Raw genomic sequence first — 22,414 nt, 5'->3', positions numbered from 1 at the left:
TTTAATGCAAACAGCAGTGGAGAAACTGGATCGCTTGAGACTACTTCTTCCAGCTTCAGCTTTGCCGAGTTCCCACTGTTATCAGTTGCACAACGCAGCCCAAGGCCTGCCTTCGCCGATCCAGGCGAGGAATAACGTCCCTCACGCTGCTGTGGTCAGGAAGAGCAACAACTCCGGCGTTCCTCCCTGATCTGCAACGGAGTGTCACCAAAGCACCCACTGCTCGTGCCCGTCCCCCGACCCCAGACCCACCGCTGCGGGCTGTGCCTGTGCCCTGCCACGTTTGGGCTGATTGAAGGAAACGAAGCGCAAGCGCTAATGCGAGCGTCTCCTGGGGTGTGAGGGCGGGCAGGGAGGCGGCACAGGCAGGATTTTGAGGGCACTTCGCCAGAGAGTTCCCAGGCACTACCGCACACCAGCTCCGGCGCGCTGAGCGGGAGCACCGGCCTAGGCCGAGCGGGCCCCGAGGCCCTGCAAGGCCTGACCCCGCCGCACGGGCAGGCCGTGACCCGCACCGCGGGCTCGGGAGCGGGTTCCCCGAGCACCCCTGGCTGGCCAGCGGGGCCGGCAGGGCGGTGCGGGGCGAGGCGAGGCTGCCGGGGCCGGGCCGGTCAGGGTGAGGGCGGCGTGGCCCCGTCCCGCCCGGGGCCGCCCCGCCCGTCGCTAGGCCCTACCGCCAAGGGAGGAAGTGTCGTAACGGCTGACAGGAAACTTGGCCGCGGGTTACGGCAGCGGCGGCCGCGCTTGGCGGCCGGTGGATGAGCGGAGAGTGGGAGCCGCGGCGCTGAGGAGAAGCGGGGGTGAGTGGCCGCCGCGGCGGGCGGGGAGGCGGCGGGCGGCCGTCCGGGGACCGCGAGGGACCGGGGAAAGGCCCCGCCGGCGGCGGCGGGGGGAGCGGGATAGCAGGAGGAGGTGGCGGCGGGGCGGTGAGGCGGGGCCCGGGCGCCCGTCTCTGCCTTTGTTCGTGCCCCCCCCCCGCCCCGGCCGCGGCCCGTGAGGCCGCCGCCTCCACACACCCCCCCCCACTGCCCCCGTCTCGTCTGACGCCCTCCTCCTCGGTGGGTTTGTGTCGGTCTCTCCCGTAGGATATGGCCGAGGTACCGCCGGGGCCTAGCAGCGTCCTCTCCCCGCAGGGGGACACGCTCTCCCCTTTCCCCGGAGGAGGAGGAGGAGGGGGGGCTGCTTCCTCCTCCTCTTCCACCTCCTCTGCTGCCGCCGCCGCCTGCGCCGGGGCCCAGGACGAGGAGGCCGAAGAGGAGGAGGAAGAGGAGGGACCCGCAGGCGGACGGGAGCAGCAGCAGCGAGGAGGAGGAGGAGGCAGCAGCGACGGCGGCAAGGGGGGGCCGCAGCAGCAGCACCGCCTCCACCACCACCACCACCATCCCCCGCACCACAACCACCAGCTCAACGGCCTCATCAGCCCCGAGCTGCGGCATCTGCGGGCCTCCCTCAAGAGCAAGATCCTCAGCTCGGAGGCAGGGGCAGCCCCCGAGGGGCTGGAGAACAAGCGAGCCAGCAAAACAATGGGCTCTGGACAGCAGCAGCAGTCATCGCCCCCGACCACAGCACCGTGCTCATCCCCTCTTACCAACCACCTCCCTCCCCAGGGAAGGACTGCACCCTCTCCTCCTCCTTCTCCCCCAGCAGCAGCAGCAGCAGCAGCAACAGGGGACAGGAGCCAGCCTGCTGCCACAGCTACGACTGCTGCTAAGACTGCAGCCCGCAATGGACTGGCAGGAGGGACTGGCTTGGAGGAGGAAGAGCAGGAGGAGGGGGATGAAGGAGGGGAGGAGGAGGAGTCCCTGCTGCTACTCTCCAGGTCCTTAGCAGCAGCTTGCAGTTTGAAAGGCTCGGGAACGGACTCTCAGCCCGAGGAGGACCTAACGATACGATACGTCCGATATGAGTCAGAGCTGCAGATGCCCGATATCATGAGACTGATCACCAAAGATCTGTCTGAACCCTACTCCATTTACACATATAGGTATTTTATCCACAACTGGCCACAACTTTGCTTTTTGGTAAGTGCCGGAGGGAGCGAGGGAGGGCAGGAATTGGGAGTGGTTTGGGGCTGGGGAGGAGTGGATTAAAGGGTTGACATTTGCAGAAGTACATCTTGTAATCTTTTTGTGGATAAGGCCAAGCTTTTTTGGAAGTACCTGTCTTCCTAATGAAGTTCCCTTGTGACCTGTGCATGTCTAAGTAAAACATATGCCTGAAGTTCCTACATTTGTTAATATGTTTTAAGCGGTGGGGAAGTGGTTTGAGCACAGGCATAGGATCCAGGAATTCAAGGCTTTTAATCATGGTTTTGACATTGACTTTTGTGACCTTTGCTAGCTCATTTATCATTCGGTCTCAGTTCCTAGGTTTGTATTTAAAAAATAAAGTGCTTAGTCCACTAATGTCTTACAAGCACTTAGTAATTCTTACACAATGGTTTTAAAACAGGCTTCAGGGTGGCTAGCATATAAATGTTAAGTGACACTGTTAAAGATTTTGTAGACATTTTGACCTGCTAGCTTTGAAAAAGACAGGTACAACTGTATTGCTTCTTACAGACATGACAGCGTATGCAGCATGCAGAAGTTCTCATGCTGCTTAGATTGTCTTGCTGTACTAACCATGTATTTAGTTTTATGTCCTAACCATGTATTTAGTTTTATGTCCTTCTTGCTGCGCTATTGAAAAGATTGATTTAGCTGTCACCCTGTCTTTCTAGATGTTTAGCACTTCTCAGGGAAGAACTTGTGTCTCAGTTGACAAGTATGCCTTCAGGATGGTATTCTGTCCGCAGGTATATGAAACTGAGCCTAGGTTGGCCTGAGGGGTATATGTGTATAGTGGGAGCTTAGCTGTGTTTGATTTACTCATAGGAAAACTTGTCTGCAAAACAGAACATTTTTGGGAGTGCATGGCACTTCCTTGCTAAGGTAAATGATGAATTCTTATCTCTTGATCTTTTAATCAAGGCTGGACACCTCTCTGAAAGGTATGATTTAGCCAGAGCCCAGACACCCTTCAATTCAGGAGTATTTCTGTAAAATTTTAATAGGATACGAGTACAGGAGGTGAGGCTAATGGAATCCATCTGGCCTTAAACTTCCTGAATGTTCTTGGTTTAGGGTCTGGTATAATTTATTGTGGGATTTATATATGATTCATAGGAGGATTTTCAGAACCATGCCTCTTAAAACCCTGAAGAGGGAATACGGTAGGATTATAGGAAGTTGAGCAAAGCATTACCTTCTGGAACAAAATAGAAATACAAAAGTATCTGCAAACGTTGTTTGATGCAAAGTCATGTTTGCCATTATAAGGATGCTGATCAAAGCAGAATGGTATTTTTCAAGCACTGAGCTATGTGTGTGACTGATTTACCTCATACTGAAAACAAATGCTTGTGAACTACAAATGTCCATGCTTCCAGCATCAAGTGTATCTCTGTCAATGCCAAGGCAGTATTGGATACTGTTAGATCACAATGCATCCGTTTAGACTTTAAATATTTATGGTTTTTGTCAGGGAGCAACTTGAGAATTTTGTGACCAAAAAAGCAATGGCAAGTTGTTTGATGGACCACTAAAACCGATGAGTTCTAATATTTATTTTTAACAACTGCATTCTAAGACTTAAGATATCACTCAAGGAGAAGAAAGTGCCTTAAGCTTATTTTGTAGTGACAGCTTCTTTTTTTAATAGCTTTCAAGAATCAACAAAACTTTGCTTGAACTCTAAATCTACTCAATTTGCCTTTTTTTTTGAAGGGTGGAGGAACGTAAAGTACATAAAACTGCAGAGAAGAATATGTGGCTATGAATGTCTAAAGATGTTAGCAAATTGTTATCTACTTAATAGTTTGAAGTTCTTCCAGTATGTTGAGTCAAATTTGATGGGTGTTTTTGTGACCGACTTCAGTATTTTTAAGATTTATTTTTTAGGGGTTGTCTTGAAGACTTTCTGTTCTATAAAATTTAATTTGTTCCTGCAGTTAATGGATTCCTGAACTACTTCTATCTAGTAAGTCTCTTTAAAATATTTATCTTCAGTCAGGGACTGCATATTCCAATTAGCAAGAACAGCGTCAGGATGGTGAACAGAAGCATAGTGCCTGATCTCACAGAATCATTTGTCTTTAATGCCTTTTGGCCTCGCACCCTTCTGGTTTCAGGTTTTGGTTGGTCTTGGGGAGAGGGGTTAGACTGCAATTCAATTGTATTTTTAAAAATATCTGTAGGAGTTCAATCAATTCCTTTACTGAATTTCACCATTACTGTTTTTAAAAATCTCCCATCTACATTGCATTGTCACAGGCTCCTTTCCCTTCCTCAGCACGGGAGGGGAAAGTACTAACAACATTTAAACTTGAAGGTGGGATGTGTATTTTCTATAAATGGTTAGCAGTTGTTCCTTGCTGATATTTAGTCAGTAAACCATCTTAAATGCCATAATTTTGCTGTCTAGCGTTTCGATATCTGACAGTGCAGAGCTATTTTCTGGGAGCCTTATTAACATTATTCCCGTCATGGGTTTGAAACTTGCTGAGTTTTGGCTTGGTCTTCCCTTCCCAAGGTGCACTGTTGCTCTAATGGCTAGTGCAACCAAAAGGGCTGCTTGCTTTTCCTTTCTGTTCAACTAGCTCTTCCTGGCTTGTGCTTCTCTGATTCCTGGTGTTTCTCTGATTTGGGAAGCTAAACTATCCCTCTCACCACTACCAGATATTTATAAGTGTGTGTGTATGTGTATGTTTTAGGGTAAGGTTTCTGTTGGTTTAAGGCTCCAAACATATTCATAGTGGGATGTGACAGGCACCGGTGTCAGAGCAAGGGAAAAGGTGAGAATGCAGATCTGGAGGGAGGGTATAGGACCAGTCCTAACCAGTCACTAGTGTGGTTGTGCTGTATCAAACCAATTCCTAACTGTAGACTCAAAAAAAAAAAAGTAGTTCATACTCCACTTTAAAAGGACCTGGAGACACTAGGGATCTTCAGAACCTCTTCATTTTAATGTCAAATTCATCTGTGTAACTATCTTCCTGACTGTAGGGGTAACAAGTTGGTAATACTTGATGATCAGTTCTGAAGTGTTATGCTGCAGCATTATCTGACTGAGCTGTTGCAAGGTAATAACCTCCTTCTCCATAAACTGCAACTGTGTGCTTAAACTCAGCTGTCGCCTGTCTTTGGATGAGCAGGTTCGCACTGTGCACTAGGTGTGGAGGCCCTGTAAGTGCCTGATTCTTCCTTATTCCCAGGAGCTCTGTCAGCCCAGTTTCTCTTCAAGTGACCTATGATAACCACTCCTCTGTCAAAAACTGACAGAGGAAAGGGGTGTCTTTTGCTTCATGTGAAGCATTTTTAAGCATCGCTTCATCTTTGTCCACGTATGGATTGTAAATGCATTTTCAAAGTTGTTGCTTCATTTCAAACTGTTTCTGCAGCTTCTAGTTTTAGCAGTGTTAGAGTTCTAACGCTTCCATTTAGAACTGATACATTAAATATTACAGAAAATTGTTTTCAAAATACTTCAGCGTGGGAGAGGTGAGCTTAGGAAACCTTGCTCTCTGCCAAAGTTTGGATAAGACAGGATGTAATAAAAGCAGAGTTCTGGCTGAGTGTTGTAACCTCTCAGCACCATTCAGCTGCCTTTTACAAAAAATCTAGAAAATCTGCTTTTATTGGGTCTTAACTTTGCCGCTAGCTGTAGCAGCATTTATAATTTAAACTTTCACAAGTTTAAAAATAACCTATTAATTCCATGTAAGTGGTATTAGATGTGTTGTAAATCCTGAACGACTGCAGTTAAGGTCTTGTTTTATACTAATGCTTTGCCTTTTTGTTTTTTTAAATTGGATTTTATTCAAGAGTCTTAAGCGTACTTGATGTTGAAATTAAGACTTGTAAGACATCTTCCCTGTTTTTCTGTTCTGGAAAACCTGGGGCATAAAAGAAGAACCAGAAAAGTTAGGAAACTGTCTGGGAAGTCCTCCTAGCCTTATGGCAGATGTAGGAAGAAATTCTATAACATCCATTCCCAATTTGCAAACTCTCTCTGTATTCCAGTTTCCTCTTAGGAGTGATCGTAGTTTTAGATACAGGCTTGCTGAGCCGTTTCCCACTGTCAGCAGCTTTGTGAAAACTTCAGTCGTTGCAGCGTCTGAGTACTTAACAACAGCTAGTGTCGTTATTCTGGCAGTGCCCTTGCACAGGAGGGAATTGCTCGTGTCCAGTTTCATAGAGTGGAAACAGGGCGACTTAGCAATTTGCCCAGTATTGTGAAGAGCTCTGACTGAACTGCCAGACTTCAGGTTAAAACCATTAGCCTAAATGTATCCTCTAATGGCATTCAGTAACATGATTGCTAAATGTAAGCCAAAGGATTCATACAGAGCTGTTTCTGCAACACTTTTGGAGGGATTTTGGTGCATGTGCAAGATGGAAGCTGTATTGCAGTAGTGCAAGTTCTACTGCATTTGAATCGCAAAATATTTCTCTTCCAGGGGCTAGTTGGTTGTTTTAATCTTTAAATGGGAACAAATGTTCCAGGATCTGGGTATTAAATGCATACTCAGACTGTGGCTGACGGACTTGTTGCCATCTTTGCTAATGAAATTAATGCCAAGCGTTTAATTTTGTGAAAAGTCATGTTCTTGCCGATTTACAGACATTCCTGTGCTAACTCTTCTAGCAATGCATGGTTGCAATACGCAGATATTAGAATCTAGTTTGTTTTAAACATTTAAACTTATTCATAAGAACAAAGTTGATGCAAATATTGGATTTGAATTCATGTATGTTAATCCTGCTAATGACTTAAAATTGAAGTAAATCTTATAGTACTCTGTGGAGTTTATATTATGTAGTAGTAACGGGCTGAATTCTGTTTGCAGAAACTTTTATGTTTAGAAGTAGTCTTATACACCTGAAAAGAAAATTTGGCCCATGATTGTGTTTTCATAAATGTTACTGTGTGGGAACTACTTTTTCTCTGTCCTCCCCACTCTCCCTATTTCAGTCTGGTTTTTTTTATTTACACAGTTTAACCTTCTCCAGGAAATTAAATTACAAAGTTTTACATCACATTTTAGATTTGTTTCCAGCTTTAGATAAGGTTGGAGAGCAGGAGAAAGGAGAGGGAAGGCAACAAAAAAAAACTCAAATTGAGGTGGAAATGAAGCACTCCCTCTCTGAGTGGAACAACCGTAGATTAGCTGGCAGACTTACCTGCCTAAAGACAGAGAAATAGATTTGTGTGCTTGGGGAGCTGGTAACAAAGTCATGCTTTATTCAACTCTCTGGCAACAGTGGTAGAACCAGTGGGTATTTGCTGCTTTGATCACTGAAACAAAATTCTTTGCTGTTCATTTAGCATTTTAAATATACGATTCATGAACATAGCTTTTCTGAAAAGTGCCCTAAACAAGAAAGAACATGGATATGAAATGTCTAGAATGTCACTACTCTTGAAGTGTGTGAAAAATATATCTTAAAAATTCTCTGCATGACTGTTACGATCAACAATTTGCACGTGTTCACTTCAGGGCAAAGCGTAACTATAACATGCTAGTTTGTGGTGTGCTTTTTTTTTTTAGTGGGGTGTAAGATTACATCTAGGTACTCTGCATAATTATAGCAATGTTATGAACAGTCTGTCTGATGATACTCTCTATTTAACTCCCTGGTTTTCTCAGGTCTGAGCCGAGATACAAAACTTGCCTTGAGCTGACACTTTGCATACACGGTTTTAGTATAAGTACAGCTTTTCTCTTCTACGGAATAAACTGTTTTAGGACAAATGAAAGACTGCTTAGAGGCTGTGTATTTCAGTCCATTTAGATCATGCTACAGTTTTTGTTTTTAAAAAACAATTGTTTAGATTGTTCAGGATTTTTCTTGGATACTGCTAAAAAACATGTTTTCCTGCCAAATAAAAACTTAGCAATAATTATATTTGTCTGATGAGCTTAAACCATTTTAGAAATGGTATTAGGATCACGCTGTACCATAGGGCTTTGGAACTGCAGCTCATACATTTTGGGCTGCTTCATTTCACCTTTGATACAGCTCCTGGTTGACAGCTAACTTCATAAATAACCCACCATCCAGGTAGAGATGCTAGAAGATATTGTTATTCTTGGGGCAAAAAATCTGTGGGTCTGCGCCTGCAATATGATGTGCATGAGTGAATCTTCTGTCTGTAGAGTCTTAGCTTACAAGCTGTATACAGAAAGGTTCAGGTGGTTGGAGACTATGGAGTATATACCATGGACTTTGGAGAAGCGAGCATTGGGTTCACAGGTGGGCTGCGCTGGTGCCTGGCAATGCTGGCTCCGGCAAGTCCTTTTCATTTGACGTGTCTTACTGTTGTAAATTTGGATTATCCCGAAGTGCTTGTGCCAGCACATGCTTGTGCCAATCATGTGCTCTAGTCCTGGTTTAGTTGCTACGTTTGAGCCGAAGGCTAGTTCCCCCCATACAGATACAGGTCTGCCAAAGTCTGTGGGTCCATTTACACGTATACATACAATTATGAGTTTCTTTTTTATCTCTGTCAATCTTTCCTGAATGAGCAGTAATTCATTGTCCCTTTGGATGCTGTCCTGCTCTGCAGCATTGTTCAGTTTTACTGCTGCAGGTTATAATGCCCTTAGTCTCTCATGCTGCCTAATCCTGCAGTTAGCATATGACTTAGTTTTTCTTACACTCTTTCTATAATACATTTCATGGTAAAATTTTGGTGAACACAGTGGTCGTGCAAGTGGTTTGACAAGTATTTGGGGTGGAGTTGGTTTCTTTTCTTCTTGTGATTTTTTTTTCTTGATATTTCAGAATAACTACATCTCCTTGGCCATGCTTTTTCTGACAATACTGTTGTGTTTAACTGTCGGTGCAGAGCTCTTAACAAATGAAAACTCTGAACAGTTAAAATGTGTGAAATTAACTATGTGCTTTTTTGTTTGTTCTTTGGGTGTCCTATGACTGAAAATGACAGCTTCTAAAGATTAAACATTTTTCTGTGATCCATTGTGGCCTTGACATTTAAACCAGACAAAATTTAAGCTTGTTATCTACCACAGCCTTTGTACATGAAAATTCAGGTCATTATAAAACAGAGATGGACTTTTTTCCTCTGTGGCAGCCCATGTGAAAGGGTGATTTATGACTTAACCTGGTCTTTTTTTTTTTTTTTTTTTTTTTTTTACCCCCCCCCCTTTCTGCCATACGTGTTCTTGCCTGTAGGCTTCATGGAATAACACTGTGGTTACCTCCTGGATAATTCATTGGCTGTTTATTGACTGTAACTTTATTGGAATGTAATAAAGAAATAACAGTCCTTTAATCTTATTTACCGTTCTGGAGATGTTTTTAAAATTTATTTAGTTGGGGTTTTTTATGGCTTTATGCAAACATATTTGGTGTGGCTGTTTCACTTAAAATGAACTGGTTTACTACTTTTGGTAGCACTGTAGATCACAAACTGAGAATGCATACGTGTATGTTTGTCTTTAAGGCCATGGTAGGTGAGGAGTGTGTAGGTGCCATCGTCTGCAAGCTGGATATGCACAAAAAGATGTTCCGCAGAGGTTATATAGCCATGTTAGCAGTGGATTCCAAATACAGAAGAAAAGGAATTGGTAAGAATAGCCTTTTTTGTTATTTCTCCCTTAAATCCAGTAGTTGAGATAACTGTAGCTGTCGTAAAGATTTAAGCAGAAATGAACTTCTAGATGTGGTGGTTTGTCTGTCATTCCCGCCTTACTTGACCACACAAGCTCCCCAGTGTTTTGTGGTTTTTTTTTAATTTTTGTTAAAATAACCTGAAATGCCCTGTGAGATTTACATCTGGGGTACGATAAAGCTAAAAAGAAAGGCAGTCAGCAGCCTGCCTGCTCTGCCTGCTACCACTGTCAAATAACAACAGTGGGAATTGCTTTGTGTTTTCATATGTGCCCTCATCACTGTATTCCTATGTAATGTTTAGTCTATCTTTTCTCAGTGAACTTATCCCCTGGCTTCCCCTACCAGTTATGCTTATATCACCCATTGGGGAGAATGTATGTAGCTCATTGCTGTATTAATAAGTGAAGAAAAATAGTTGCATATCGCTACTTGAATGACTGAAACAGAGGTCTGTTTTGTCGGGAATTTATATGGTAAATAACTCTTGGCAGGGAGTTTGCCCTCCCTCAACGATCAGTTTTGCCCTGATGAAGGGGTTTTCATTCTACCACCAGTTATCCTAGCTGGCTTAATTAAAGATTTGTTCTGGTGGAACTTAATTTATTTGTGTTGGTTATTGTGAAATCACATTTTGTAACATTTTTAGCTTAAAACATAGACATCAGCTTTAAAGGCTAGAAATGTGCTTCACCACTCGTTCACACTGAACAGCTCATACTTTTGCGATTAAGGACAGAAAATTACTTGCAATGGAAAAATACAGTGATACATTGCAGAATGGTAACATTGTGCATGTTCTCTTAAAAAAAAAACCAAACTCCAACAAACTTGAAGCACTACGTATTATCATGACTATTCAAGCATGTGCAGACTCTTTTTCTTTTCTTCAGAGCAATTCTGAAGCCATTGTTGGGTTTCTATAGTGGAGCAGAGGGAAGAGGATACTGAGAAGTCACTGCCTCTCCTTTCCTTTTAGCTGAGTCATGAAGGAGCCTGCCATAATTTAATTGCAGGTGCTTGGATTCATAAGTAAATATGAACTAATGCTGTTGTTATGAAGATCTCTGCAAGATTTTTCCCTTGCTTTAGTCAGTTCGTATTTTAAAGTTATATAAATAGAATTTGTATTTAAAGCCTTGCTTACTTTAGCATTATGTATGTTGACTTTTTCCCACCTTGCCACCTTGCTGTTTCTCCAAGTATGCAGTTAATCTGAAAATTTGTTTTAAATGTAGTACAGTTTTGTCGTACGTTCAATGGAAATCTTAACTGATTAAAGTTTTGAGAATACTTTAAAACATTCTCTAGATTCCTTGGGGTTTTTTTTCCTTTTCCTTAGCCTTCTTATGGAAGTGAGATTTATGCAATTTCATTGAACAGCAGTTTTTTCCACTAATAACTTTGAAATCAACTTTCAATTTCACCCCAATTCTACAGACAGGTAGGGATATTACATTTGTAGAACTGTTGTGAAATAGATGAAAAATAATGATAAATAATTAAATTAATGCTTGACTGAGGGGAAGGGATGGGCTTCAACCATATTATTATATACTAGCCAATCCAAATGGGATTGAGCCACAAGAAAAGTGGTTTCATAAGTTCTGTTACTAATAGAATTATTTGTTTTAGTAAGAGGAAATTCCCTTGAAAGATTAATGTCCTTCAAGTACGTGCCAGCAGATTTTGACTTTAAATGCAACAAAGAGGAATGAATCACATCTTGGAAGGCTATATATAACACTACTTAAACATAGAAGCCTGTTTCTAATATCCTTGTTAGAAGAATCTTGTGGTCAAGCTGAGTCTCTGGATAACTTTTCAGATTATTTTTATGTTCAAACTTGAGACTGTAGCTTGACTGCAACTTCTTGTTTCTTTCTTTCTTTGCTCCCTACTTTCCCCAGGTGTCATGTCATGTAGGTAGCACATGTTAGTCATATATAAATTAGCATCTTTTGCATTGCAACTCTGACACTTACTGAAATCTATATTTCAGGTACAAACTTGGTTAAGAAAGCTATTTATGCTATGGTTGAAGGAGATTGTGATGAGGTAAGATTTTATAATCAAACACTTTCATAATGTAAATGGTTTGCATTCTCCTATATGTGGATTCATTTCACAGGTTTTTTTTCTACAGGACTTTTTTAGGTGGGGAGTGGGTTGGTAAGAAGCTATTCCTTTTATAATAAAAGGAAAAATAACCTCAGAAAAACATACGGCACAAATAAGAGAAGGATTTTCTAAATTTGTCATAAGGGCTCAAATTCAGCGTTGCAGGTTTTGTTTTACTTTGCGAAGCTGTTTCAGTGTTGGGTGGCAGGCACATTTTCTTCCAAAGACTCTAGTTTAAGGTGCTACTGACCAGCGTAACTGTGTAACTTGCATGTTGTGCGTAACACTTCCATCCTTTCAGAACACATAGAGATAACTGGAACAGTACGTGCTGTGGTATTGCAGAATATGGTTTTATCACAACAATTTGTCAGGCTGTTCTGACAGTGCATAGCTGTGTTATGCAGCACTGACAGAAATCTCAAGATTTAGCATGTCAGTGAAAACTTGGAAGGAAAGTGACTGAATCACTGTCAGACTTTCTCTGGCCTATGTGTTATCAGCCTTTCCTTTTACCAGATCACACTCCCTAATTTTTGTTTTATATATGTGTGTGTAATATATATATATGTAAAGCAGCTAACAACCTTTATGTGCCACATGTAACTTGTGAGGAATTCTCCCTCCACCTCCTCTCCTTAATCTGGTTATCTGTCCCTTTAACTTTCCTCTGCTTGGTACAATGCAATTGTTAGCTTGTTCCTGATATGTGAGCACTGTGTCATTTCAGTGTGTCATAGTTAAGGATCCTTTGATCTCTCTGTTATCTCCTTTCAGCTGCTCCCTCAATTGTCCTGCTGTGTGTGGTGAGGTTTCTTATGCAAAACTACAATTTGTGTTGCAGGACTTCTGGCACATACTCTTGTTTATTTTTCCACTTGTGTTACGCCTCTTGCAGCACCCTTGCATATGTTCTGACTTCATTCATTGTTTGAGATATTTATTCTTCCCTTCAGCTTCCTTCGTGCCTCTGCTTACTGGTGTCCTCCTTTTTTTTTTTTTGGTTTTTTTTTTTTTTTTTTTTTCCTTCCTTTTCCCCTCTGTAATTTACATTGTACTCAAGCAGTGTAGTGCAATCTGATAGTTCTGTAATTCTTTAAATTCCATGTTTTGGCTTGTTGCTTCTATCATCATATGTAATATGCTTTGCTCTAATCTTTTTTACTACTTGCTATGTTGAACTAATCAAGAATAGGGTTTTTGTTTGGTTTTTTTTCTATTGCTTTCCACTATGGTCTCAAATTCATTTGCTCTTGCTACTAGAGTATTCAAAAAGTAGAAAATAATTGAGGAATGTTATCGCACTGTTCACATTGCAGTTGGAGAACTGAGAGGCAGACAAGTGAAGTGAATTGCCTCCTGTTGTTAGTCAATAGTACAACTGGCTGTTTCTACTCAAGCTGCCACAGTTGCAATAATTACCACATGATTTATGCGTATGTACTACTTCTCATGTAACTTCATTTCTGAATTGGACTATCTAACAGGTATACACATAACAACCTCCTCTGTGTCTTTTTTTCTACTGCTGTAATATTAGTCCAAGAGTCCTTCTTAATGTTTTTAATCTTTGTAAAAATGAAATAAATGTGATAAGGGTTGCAGGCTAGTCTGCAGTGAGACCTCATTAAGCCTTAGTCACAGATTTTAATCTATGGTGCTGTATAAATGTTTGTACTAAGTGCAGAGGGCATTTTTCAGAGACTATTCCTAACCCTCCTTAATCGAACACGCTACAACTCAAGCTCCTGGAAGTGTGTGTGGGACAGGTGCAGGCATGTTTCAGTTCCAGTTTGGAAACTAACTGTGTTTGTGGGATGATGATTCTGAACTAATTATGCCCTGCTTCTTGGGGGCTTTTGCATCACCTGAGTCTTGTGCTGGCACAAAATTTTGAAACGGGAGCTTATTATGCCCGGGCGACGTGGAGCACAAGCCAAGTATGTTTCTGACTTTCTATGCAGAGGCATACCCACACCGATTTGATATATCTGTGTTGTTCCTTTTCATGTACCGATTATCTACAGCCAAATAGCCAATGCTTTCACGCTTTAGTCTTTGCCACCAAGTGTAGGTTTCTTCCAGACACACGTGGTACAAAATAATTATGTTGGTTACCTGTACCGCATGGTGGATTGCTGAGTTTTCAGTCATGACCAGAATTTGAAAAATCCAACTCGCCACCCATTAAAAGCTCTGTCTGACAGAGCCAAGGCACGTACCCTCACCAGTTTTTACAGCAGTTGTTGGGAGAATGGTTTCTGGCTGTCCAGTTGATGCCTAGAGCTGGTCAAACATGACATAGTGCATCAGAGTAATCTGTCTTCGTGAGGTGTGTAAATAGTTTAATCATCTCTGCTGCTCTTAAGGTATTTTTTCTACATCCCTGAATAAAATCAGAAGCACAATGAAAATAAAAAGATGCTGCTACTTCATATAAGAAGATCTGCAATTAAAAAAAAAAAAGCTATTTTCTGAGATTTGCTTGGAATAGGATTAAAAACATGAATATGCAGCTGTGGGTGTCATGAAAAATTTCCAAAGGCTGCTTGGAAACTCTTCCCTTCAATCTAATTATGGAATAGAAGAGTAAATGTACTTAACTTTAATAATTTGTGGCATATAATCTGATAAATGCTTCATTAAGTATGTTACTTTTCAAAGCACCGTAGATTGGACTTTTGAGGTATCAACATTGAGTCATGAAAAACACAGTATTTATACAACACCAGAGATGAAAATCTTGAAAAATTACTACTGATGTGCTGGCATTTCAAAATATGCTGCAATATTTTAGTGATTAAGGACATGTTTTTTTTTTTTCCTGCAAGCTCATTTAGTGGGAATAAACTAAGTCAGGCCTATGCAACAAGTGATTTACAGTGCAAGCTCTGTGGTCAGTCAGCCGTCTAAGAGGTGGTTTATGCTATATGCCATGCTTCAAAGCTGAAAGGTAATATCCTTCCAGCCAGGGGTTGTTTCCCAGCTCGAGGAAGCTGTGGAGTAAGTGAAGAAGTGAATTGGCTGGCATGGGATCTGTGTGGAGGGGAAGAGATGGCCACAAAACTGGCCATGGTCTGTATTAGAACAGAAACAAGGGAAGCAATCTGATGCTGGGGGTGGGTGGTTGAAACGGAAATAACCTTCAAGCCTGAAGAAAGTACTCAACAGCATACTTTGAGTTGGAGCACTTGGATATAACATTACAAAACTTGAGGGATCTTTGGTTTGGGTTTTGTTTGTTCTGTTTTTTTTTCTAGCCTTGGTGACTTTCTCAGGCATTTGATGTTAATGGCATTCTAGTATTTGGGGTAGTGAACTGAAGGTTTTCAATGTTATAATGGGCTGAGTTTCCAGTAGGTCACAAAAACTTAGAATACCTTATGGGCTGGTTGCGTAGAAAATGTGAACTATGGAAATAACTCCGGTGAAGGGGAATAGTTTTCCTCCTACCTCCAAAGTTTTGAAGATACTGTTCTTCCAGTGTAAAACGGAAAGTATGTGCTAACTTCAGCAAGTCAGACATCTGGCCGCTTTTTCTTCATTTGCTTCATTTTTACTGACAAGCAATTTTCAAAAATTGTAGTGCTTCAGACCTTCATGTGGAACTGCTACATCCCTTAATCGCAATTAAAAAGGAGGAGTTGTTCATTCATAAGTAGGTTTTACATCTGTAACAAATGACTAAGTAATCTGCATACGATTCATTTACTTCATATTACTGAAATATGTAACTGGTAACTAATCAAAATAAGGCTCTAGTAAGTGGGACTTTCAGGAGCTTTCTTTTAAGCAAAATGTAGACTGCAGAAAGGAGGTGCAACTTCTCATGAGAATTTCTGTTCAAACTTTAGGGTGATTTAAAGTGGGTCACCTGACCTTTGACCAAAAGTGGGTGATTCGGTACTACGCTTGTAAAAATTAAATGCCTATTTGTAAATAATCCTATTTGAAATTATCAAACTATTGACATCTTAGCTTTTTCTTAATCTACCACTCATCTAAGATATTGAGTGTTTTATTTTGGATACTACCTTTCTTTAAAAGTTAAGATGATTAAACTGATGAAGGGCACTGGACAATCACCCATAACTTGAGTCTGATGCTATGCCAGAGTTACAAGTAGGAATATCAACCTCTTCAGTGAGTGCTAAGAGATACTTTCTTCATTTGCTTATTTGGTTTGGCCGTATTCATTCTATGACTTGGTTTCTAAACTTAAGTTCATTCAGAGTTTGAAGTGAAGAAGCAAGAAAACTCGACCCCTCCATTTTTAATTCAGTTTAGGAATAAATTCTGGGTATGAAAACATAATAACAAGAAACATTTCACTCCACTCACTATAGACGATTTCTTGCTTCTAAACCCAGTTAAAATTAGAGAGTTGAGATAAAATGTTAGGTTTATGAAATTTAAGACATAAGAGAAGGTACGAGCCTTCAGAAAGTTGCAGCTTGTGCAGAAAATGCTGTTAAATCCAATCAGACCTCTGCGGGCCTCCAGGGGAGGATGTGATGGTGTTATTAGAGGATTTAACAGGCACATGTGTACAAGAAAATAGACCCTCTGAGACCAGAAATAAATATAATGATTGAGCATTTGGAGCTTGATTGAAAATCTCACACGGGAAGAGATGAATCCTTCACAAAACAATCCTAATTGAAATCTGGATAAAATATGACTGTGTTTCCTTTTTAGATAATAGAAACCCTTCAGCCCTTTGAGGTCAACGCAATCCATTGATTATTTTTCATTGTTCTGAGTCTTTCTTAGAAATACCAGAGCAAATCTCTTGCATTTGCTTTCAAGATGAGCATTCACGCAGGTAGCGGGATTCCAACAAACCTGAATTTCCACATTTAACCACTCCCTTAAATTCAGTGATCTGCAGTGTTGGAAGTCTTTTAGCATTGCAAGATGTGCAAGCTTGCAGTTGAATACAGACTTGTTGTATCACTCTGCCAGGTTACTAAACTTTTGTGAGAGCAAATGCCATTTGTAGCTAGAGTTCAAATAATAGTCTCCTGCACTGTGGATTTGCATGGGTCAGATTTCCTCTTAGGTGTAATGCTTTGTTTTAATTCGAATTAAGATGTACAATATGCATAACTGTGTAGAAAGTAGCACTCAGGAAAACTACTGCACTTCCTTATTTTGCTACAAATTAAGTTAGCCATTTTAATGGCTTAAGGATGTTAAGAGTACTCAGTCAAGTCACAAGACTTGCTAGTAGTATTTTATGTGGTACCAGCTAGAGAAATTAAATCTGTAGCTCTTGCCATAAGGCTAAGAATTGAATTAGGCTGTGTTAAGTGTGCAGGTACAACAGGCTGTCCTACTGTAATTTAAGAACTCTGACTATTAATATTTTAATGTGTCACTCTTAGTTCCTTTTCGGAAATCAAACTTCGAAGTCTTATGTTGTTCATTGGGTTGTTAGCCCCAGGTTTGCTGTTCTTTCAATGTTCTTGCACTGAGAAGCGCAAGGGGAATTATCCACTGGAGTGTAGTTAGAGTGGCTTGAAACTTGAGTAATGGTCAAATATATACATTAAATGGATTTTTAAATCCTATTGAAGGTGAGCGGTCTAACTGCCGGCTGCCTCCCTCATTTACATTGGCTTAGCCACTCCGCAGACTGCAGAAAACAAACCTGATGGAGAGAAAAAGGAAAGGCTTTCTACCAGGTTGCTTTTTGCAGTAGCTCAGCAACAAGCCTGGTGAGCTGGCAGGAGAGGTGAGGGGGAGTGGAGATACAAGCCTGAAGACAGTGTGGCTGCAGAGTCCACAAAGTAGATTGACTTAAACTGTTCTACACAATCAGACTAATATTTTGTTCCTGATTTTAAGGGGGCGGGGTGATGTTAACCAGTTTTACTGCTTTTTATTGGAGGAGAAGGGAGCCCTGGGTTTTGAGGTGGGGTAGATGACACTTGTTGGACTAAGGGAGCTTTATGTTTATGGTTCTAACTACACAGAGTGGGTATCAAATGCTGGTTTAGAAATAGCCATCAGTGCACATAACACCAGCAGTGATCACTGGTTTGCTGCAGAAATTGCTTAGGCTGTATTTTCATTATATGGTCTTTCTACAGTGTCTTGTTTAATATATGAATGTACATTGTCATGGGACTGTATATAGTCTAGTCAGCTTATTAGTGCAGCCTGTGTTTTCACGCAACCATGATCTGTCCTTAGTAGCAGAATCCTTAAGTAATTGAGTTGGGCAACAGTAAAGAGGCAAAACAAGTTTTTTCATTTGGAGCAGGTACACAGCTTACCAGCTGTGCCAGAGCTCCGCTCGGTGCGTTTGGGGAAAAGGGGGGAAACAATTCAGAGGGACATACTTCAGCGGTTTTGTATTTAACCTCTTGTTAACGCCAGTGTAGTTTTTTTGCCTGTATTTGAAACTTCTGGGATAATTTTTAGTCTTTGCTTAATTTGGACTACTCTTACACTTGGGTTTGGTCTGAGCAGTTTATGACAGGTCTTCCTGCAACTGGGATCTTACCAACACAGCGGGAAAAAGATGGAAGAAGCTGCCCTTTCTTTCTGGTGTGCACGCTGATTTGAGTTTGGGATACTTGTGTTGAGCACAGATGTTAGTTGCAAACATCGGGTCTGGCAGCTAGGCATAGAATGCCAAAGCCTGTATCTAGGTCTAAATCTATCGAATTTGGGGTCAAAGATATTAAATGACTAAACAAAACCTCATGTGCCAAATTTTCGTGATACGCAAAAGTTCAGTTGGTCATTGAAAATTCAAAGTATGTTTTGGACCCTAACCTGTTCTGTAGGTTGGTTTGGTTTTTTTGCCTTTTTGGAGGGGGTGGGGGGGTGGGGGAGAGGAATTTTGGGGGACGAGTCGTTTTGGGTTACCTAGCTGTTAGTAATGAGTTGAAATACTGTTTACAGCAAAGATCTAAAATCTTGTTATGAATGAAAGTTGTTTACAATTGCAGTTGCTGATTAACTGCCTTTTTTTTTTTTCTTTTGTAAAATGTGGGAATGAAGAGGGGTTGCTTGAATAAGTCAGGCCAAAAAAAAAAATAATTTCAGTCATTGCTAATAAGTATCTTAAAAAAAGTTTGAAATTGGTTCAGTAGTCATGTAATTGCAACTGCTTTCTAATACAATATGCTTTTTTCTTTTTTTTTTTTCCTTCCTTCCTTAAAGGTTGTATTGGAAACAGAAATCACAAATAAGTCCGCTTTGAAACTTTATGAAAACCTTGGTTTTGTGCGAGACAAGAGGCTGTTCAGATACTATTTAAATGGAGTTGATGCACTGCGTCTTAAACTATGGCTGCGTTAAAAGAAACCATCACATCAAGCAACCAACGTCCCAACAGCGCAGAGTTGTCCTTTGCATGCAATGCAATTTGTACAAAATTGCTTTGCAGGTGGACTTAGTAATTTCCATGCAGCTCTTAATCTGTCAGTGTCTCATTGAGTGTCGCGCACATTTGTTGCACTTTGGCATGGCGCATTTGTTCAGAATTAAAACCGATTGTTTCAAACTTCGAGTTCTTTTGGTACCAGCAAGATGTGCCAGTTGATAGCCAAGATATGTTAATTCATTTGCAAGTCTACTGACTGTATTCCATACACAGTGAACATTTTATCAAAGAACCTGTATGTGGAACGTGACTTTTGGTTCCAGAAAAAAGCCAATGTAGATTGTAAAATTCTATAAGTATACTAACATTTCATACAAAAAATTGCCATAGTTTTCTGGAAAAAGGCTTCAATTTTAGGTTTTATTTTTCAATATTGAATTTTCCATTCTTAAATATTGGTACCTCAGTGATTAGTGAATGAAAAAAATGTATTGTAGGGTGGGGTGTGTGTTACAATGAGTAACAGTAACAATTAAATTGCGTCTGCCAGTGCCTGTATAGATAAGTATATTTGTCTTCACCTCTAAGTTTGGAGTGCATGCTTTTCTTTTACTTTTTCAATTGTCTTTGCAAGAAAATTTCTGCTTTTATTTAAATTCTGGATTTGATAATAAATTATTTCAGATTTTTATAATTTGGATACTTCTCCCAAACGAGGGTTTGGAAGGCCCTTCTTTTCTTATAGCAAGAAGTGTAAGCTATTTTGAAAACCTTGAGTAGCTGCTAAAAGAGAACCTGATGTCACCAGTAAATCTCTGCTGGTTTTGGATGCACTTTTTTCATTAAAAGAGTGAGGGACTTTTAAAAGAAGATATAGAAAATTAATGTAAATTGGTATGATTTTATTTAATCAAAATTATTGCTAGAAGCTCTGAAAAAACAGCTATTTTAAGATAGTTGGAACAATTTTTTTTTTTTCCAGGTTCAGATTGCTTTGCTTCCGTGTTCTAAAATGCTTCAATCTTTGGTTCTTGGTCTTGGAAATAAATTTCAAGGTGTATTGTATGCATTTTTAGCTGCTCTCATTTTCTCTAAACTTATATGAGCTAAATTATTGGGGGATTTTCTCCCTGGAAAATCAAAGCAGCGGGGAAGGACTTCTCTCTCTCTCTCTCTCTCTCTCTCTCTCTCTCTCTCTCTCGCATTCACTCTTGCTCTGTTTTTCTCTTCTTCTTTCCTTCTTTCTTTAATTGGGCTGTTATAGGTTTTACCAATACCCATCAATTTTTTTCAGTAATTACAGTGTCTAGGCTTTCTTGTCCAGTGTGATTATATAGCCCAGTTGTATGAATCAGTTGGGGTTTTTTTCACTTTGACAAAAAAAGGTATTAGTTGACTTGTGGAAGCACCTATGTAATCTGTGAAAAGGATGAAGTCTCAGTGAATCCGCTCTGCTGTAGTTGAGCGTACTCTTCAGATTTGCCTTACTACACTCATTTTATTTTTTTTTAAGGGTTTGGTTTGAGTCATGGGTTTTTTTGCTAATTACTGTTCACTTAACAACAAAACCAACAAAACCCCTACCTCCAGTAACGTTTGGAAAAGAGCCCTGTGCAGGAAAACTGGATTTAAAGGAAAGCCTTATTTTGCACAGACCAATCGCACGTGGCGATGGACAATTCTTACCATGTACAAATTATGAGTTGTATTTGAAAATAAAGACTTTTAATGGAAATTGGCCCTTCTGAGTTTTCTGCTTATAGACACCATTTTGCTTTTGAGGGGGTTTGTTCCCCTCAGTAAAGAAAACTCATATTTAAAATGGTGCCCAAGACAAAGCTTTATAAACTGGAGTCTGTTATTCACAGAACATGTTGCCGTTCAGCGTAAAGGCTGGATGTTGCCACTGCTGCCCTGTGACAAAACCTTTTGTTCACTTTACCCTGATCCCTCAGGCTTGCCAGTTTTTCTGGGTGGCTTTTCAGGGGGTTCCATTCATAGTTAAGACTTAAATGTTGGTAATGTTAAGTCAATCGAAACGGACTTAACCGAGTTCCAGTGGTCCAGGACGCAGTGACTGCTCTGGCTTGCGTGAGCTAAGGAGGCTGATCAGGGAGGTTTCGTACCTTGTTAACAGCTGTTGGACTTGTATCGCAAATTGCAAACTAGGCTATCTTGTGTGTCTGCTGATGTTTAAAAAGTGAAAGTCCTGACAGGCAAGTTTTCTGTTGGTTAATATTTAAGCCGTGGGTGTCTTTAGATTCAAAAGCCGACTTAGAAGTTAGCCAAAATCCTTTTTTGTGAAGGCACTGCCAAAAATATCGCTTCTGAGCAAACTTCAAATACAATTCTGCTTGTTTATTGTGAGAAGGAATTGTTGCCACGCGTGTTTTGAAAATACTGTGCAAAATAGGTGCGCGTTTCTTTTAAAAGAGCACAGTGCCTGAAAGGTTCTGATATTGCTGCTGTGTAACACACAGTTCACTACGGAAGATGCTGAAGCTGTATGTGTTGGTTCGTATTAAAAGAAACAGATTTGTTCTCTGTGTTGCTTGGGATTCGGATATCAAGTGGGAAGTTCCAAATTTGCAAAGAGCTGAAAATAGGTTTTCAGAAGGAATATAGCAATGAAAAGTTGGTTATTTCTCATGTCTGTTGCTAAAACACAGTCCTCTCCCCCTCACCTTTTGCATTGACAAATCTAACTAAGGAGTTTTGATCGCTTATATCTTTAAATTTGCCCAAATGTTGCTGTTGGCTGACATGTCAGTATGGATGTTTGCATTATATTGTGGTTTGTTTTTTTTTTTTAAGAAACAATCAGGTTTGTCACCTTCAAGAAAAGTAGGCATAATCTAATTGGCGTCGCATAGTACATCACGTACTATTTTCAGGGCACTGCAAGACATTGCTAAAACTGAGTGCTATGCTGAAAAAGATTTCAGGTCTTGTATAAACATTGCAACCTATATTGGAGTTCAGGTATCAGGTGGGCACCTATGAAAGTATCAAGTGTATCTCAAAATACTGGACTGCTGTTTTGAGTGGATTATATTCTTCTGTCCCTTTATCATTTTTTGATGAGAACAAAAACAGTGGGGTTATGAAATGTATAAGCTGTCTAAATACAATGCAGTCAAATAAATGGTTAAGTTGTTTATCTATTTCCTTTTGAATGGAAATGTTCTAATGATTGTTTTGCTCTGTCTACAAAATATGAATACATGCTTATTCTTGAGAGAGAAATGGTGGAAAAATTTTTACAAGAGAATTGTTT

At 40.7% G+C, this 22,414-nt stretch overlaps 1 protein-coding gene across 1 annotated transcript; it reads left to right on the top strand.

Moving 5' to 3' along the window:
• The first annotated feature begins 412 nt into the window (after positions 1-412).
• On the top strand, positions 413-22,313 carry NAA30 (N-alpha-acetyltransferase 30, NatC catalytic subunit). The gene is made up of 5 exons (XM_075104242.1): positions 413-800; positions 1,086-2,021; positions 9,511-9,634; positions 11,680-11,735; positions 18,975-22,313. Exons 2-5 carry the CDS (start codon positions 1,089-1,091, stop codon positions 19,110-19,112), a joined length of 1,251 nt encoding a protein of 416 aa, XP_074960343.1. The 5' UTR covers positions 413-800; positions 1,086-1,088; the 3' UTR covers positions 19,113-22,313.
• Positions 22,314-22,414: the final 101 nt, after the last annotated feature.

The sequence above is a fragment of the Phalacrocorax aristotelis genome, chromosome 9 (genome assembly GCF_949628215.1).
Source record: "Phalacrocorax aristotelis chromosome 9, bGulAri2.1, whole genome shotgun sequence".
Lineage (NCBI taxonomy): Eukaryota > Metazoa > Chordata > Aves > Suliformes > Phalacrocoracidae > Phalacrocorax > Phalacrocorax aristotelis.
The sequence above is the reverse complement of the archived record's forward strand: the minus strand, read 5'-3'. Positions and strand labels throughout refer to the sequence as shown.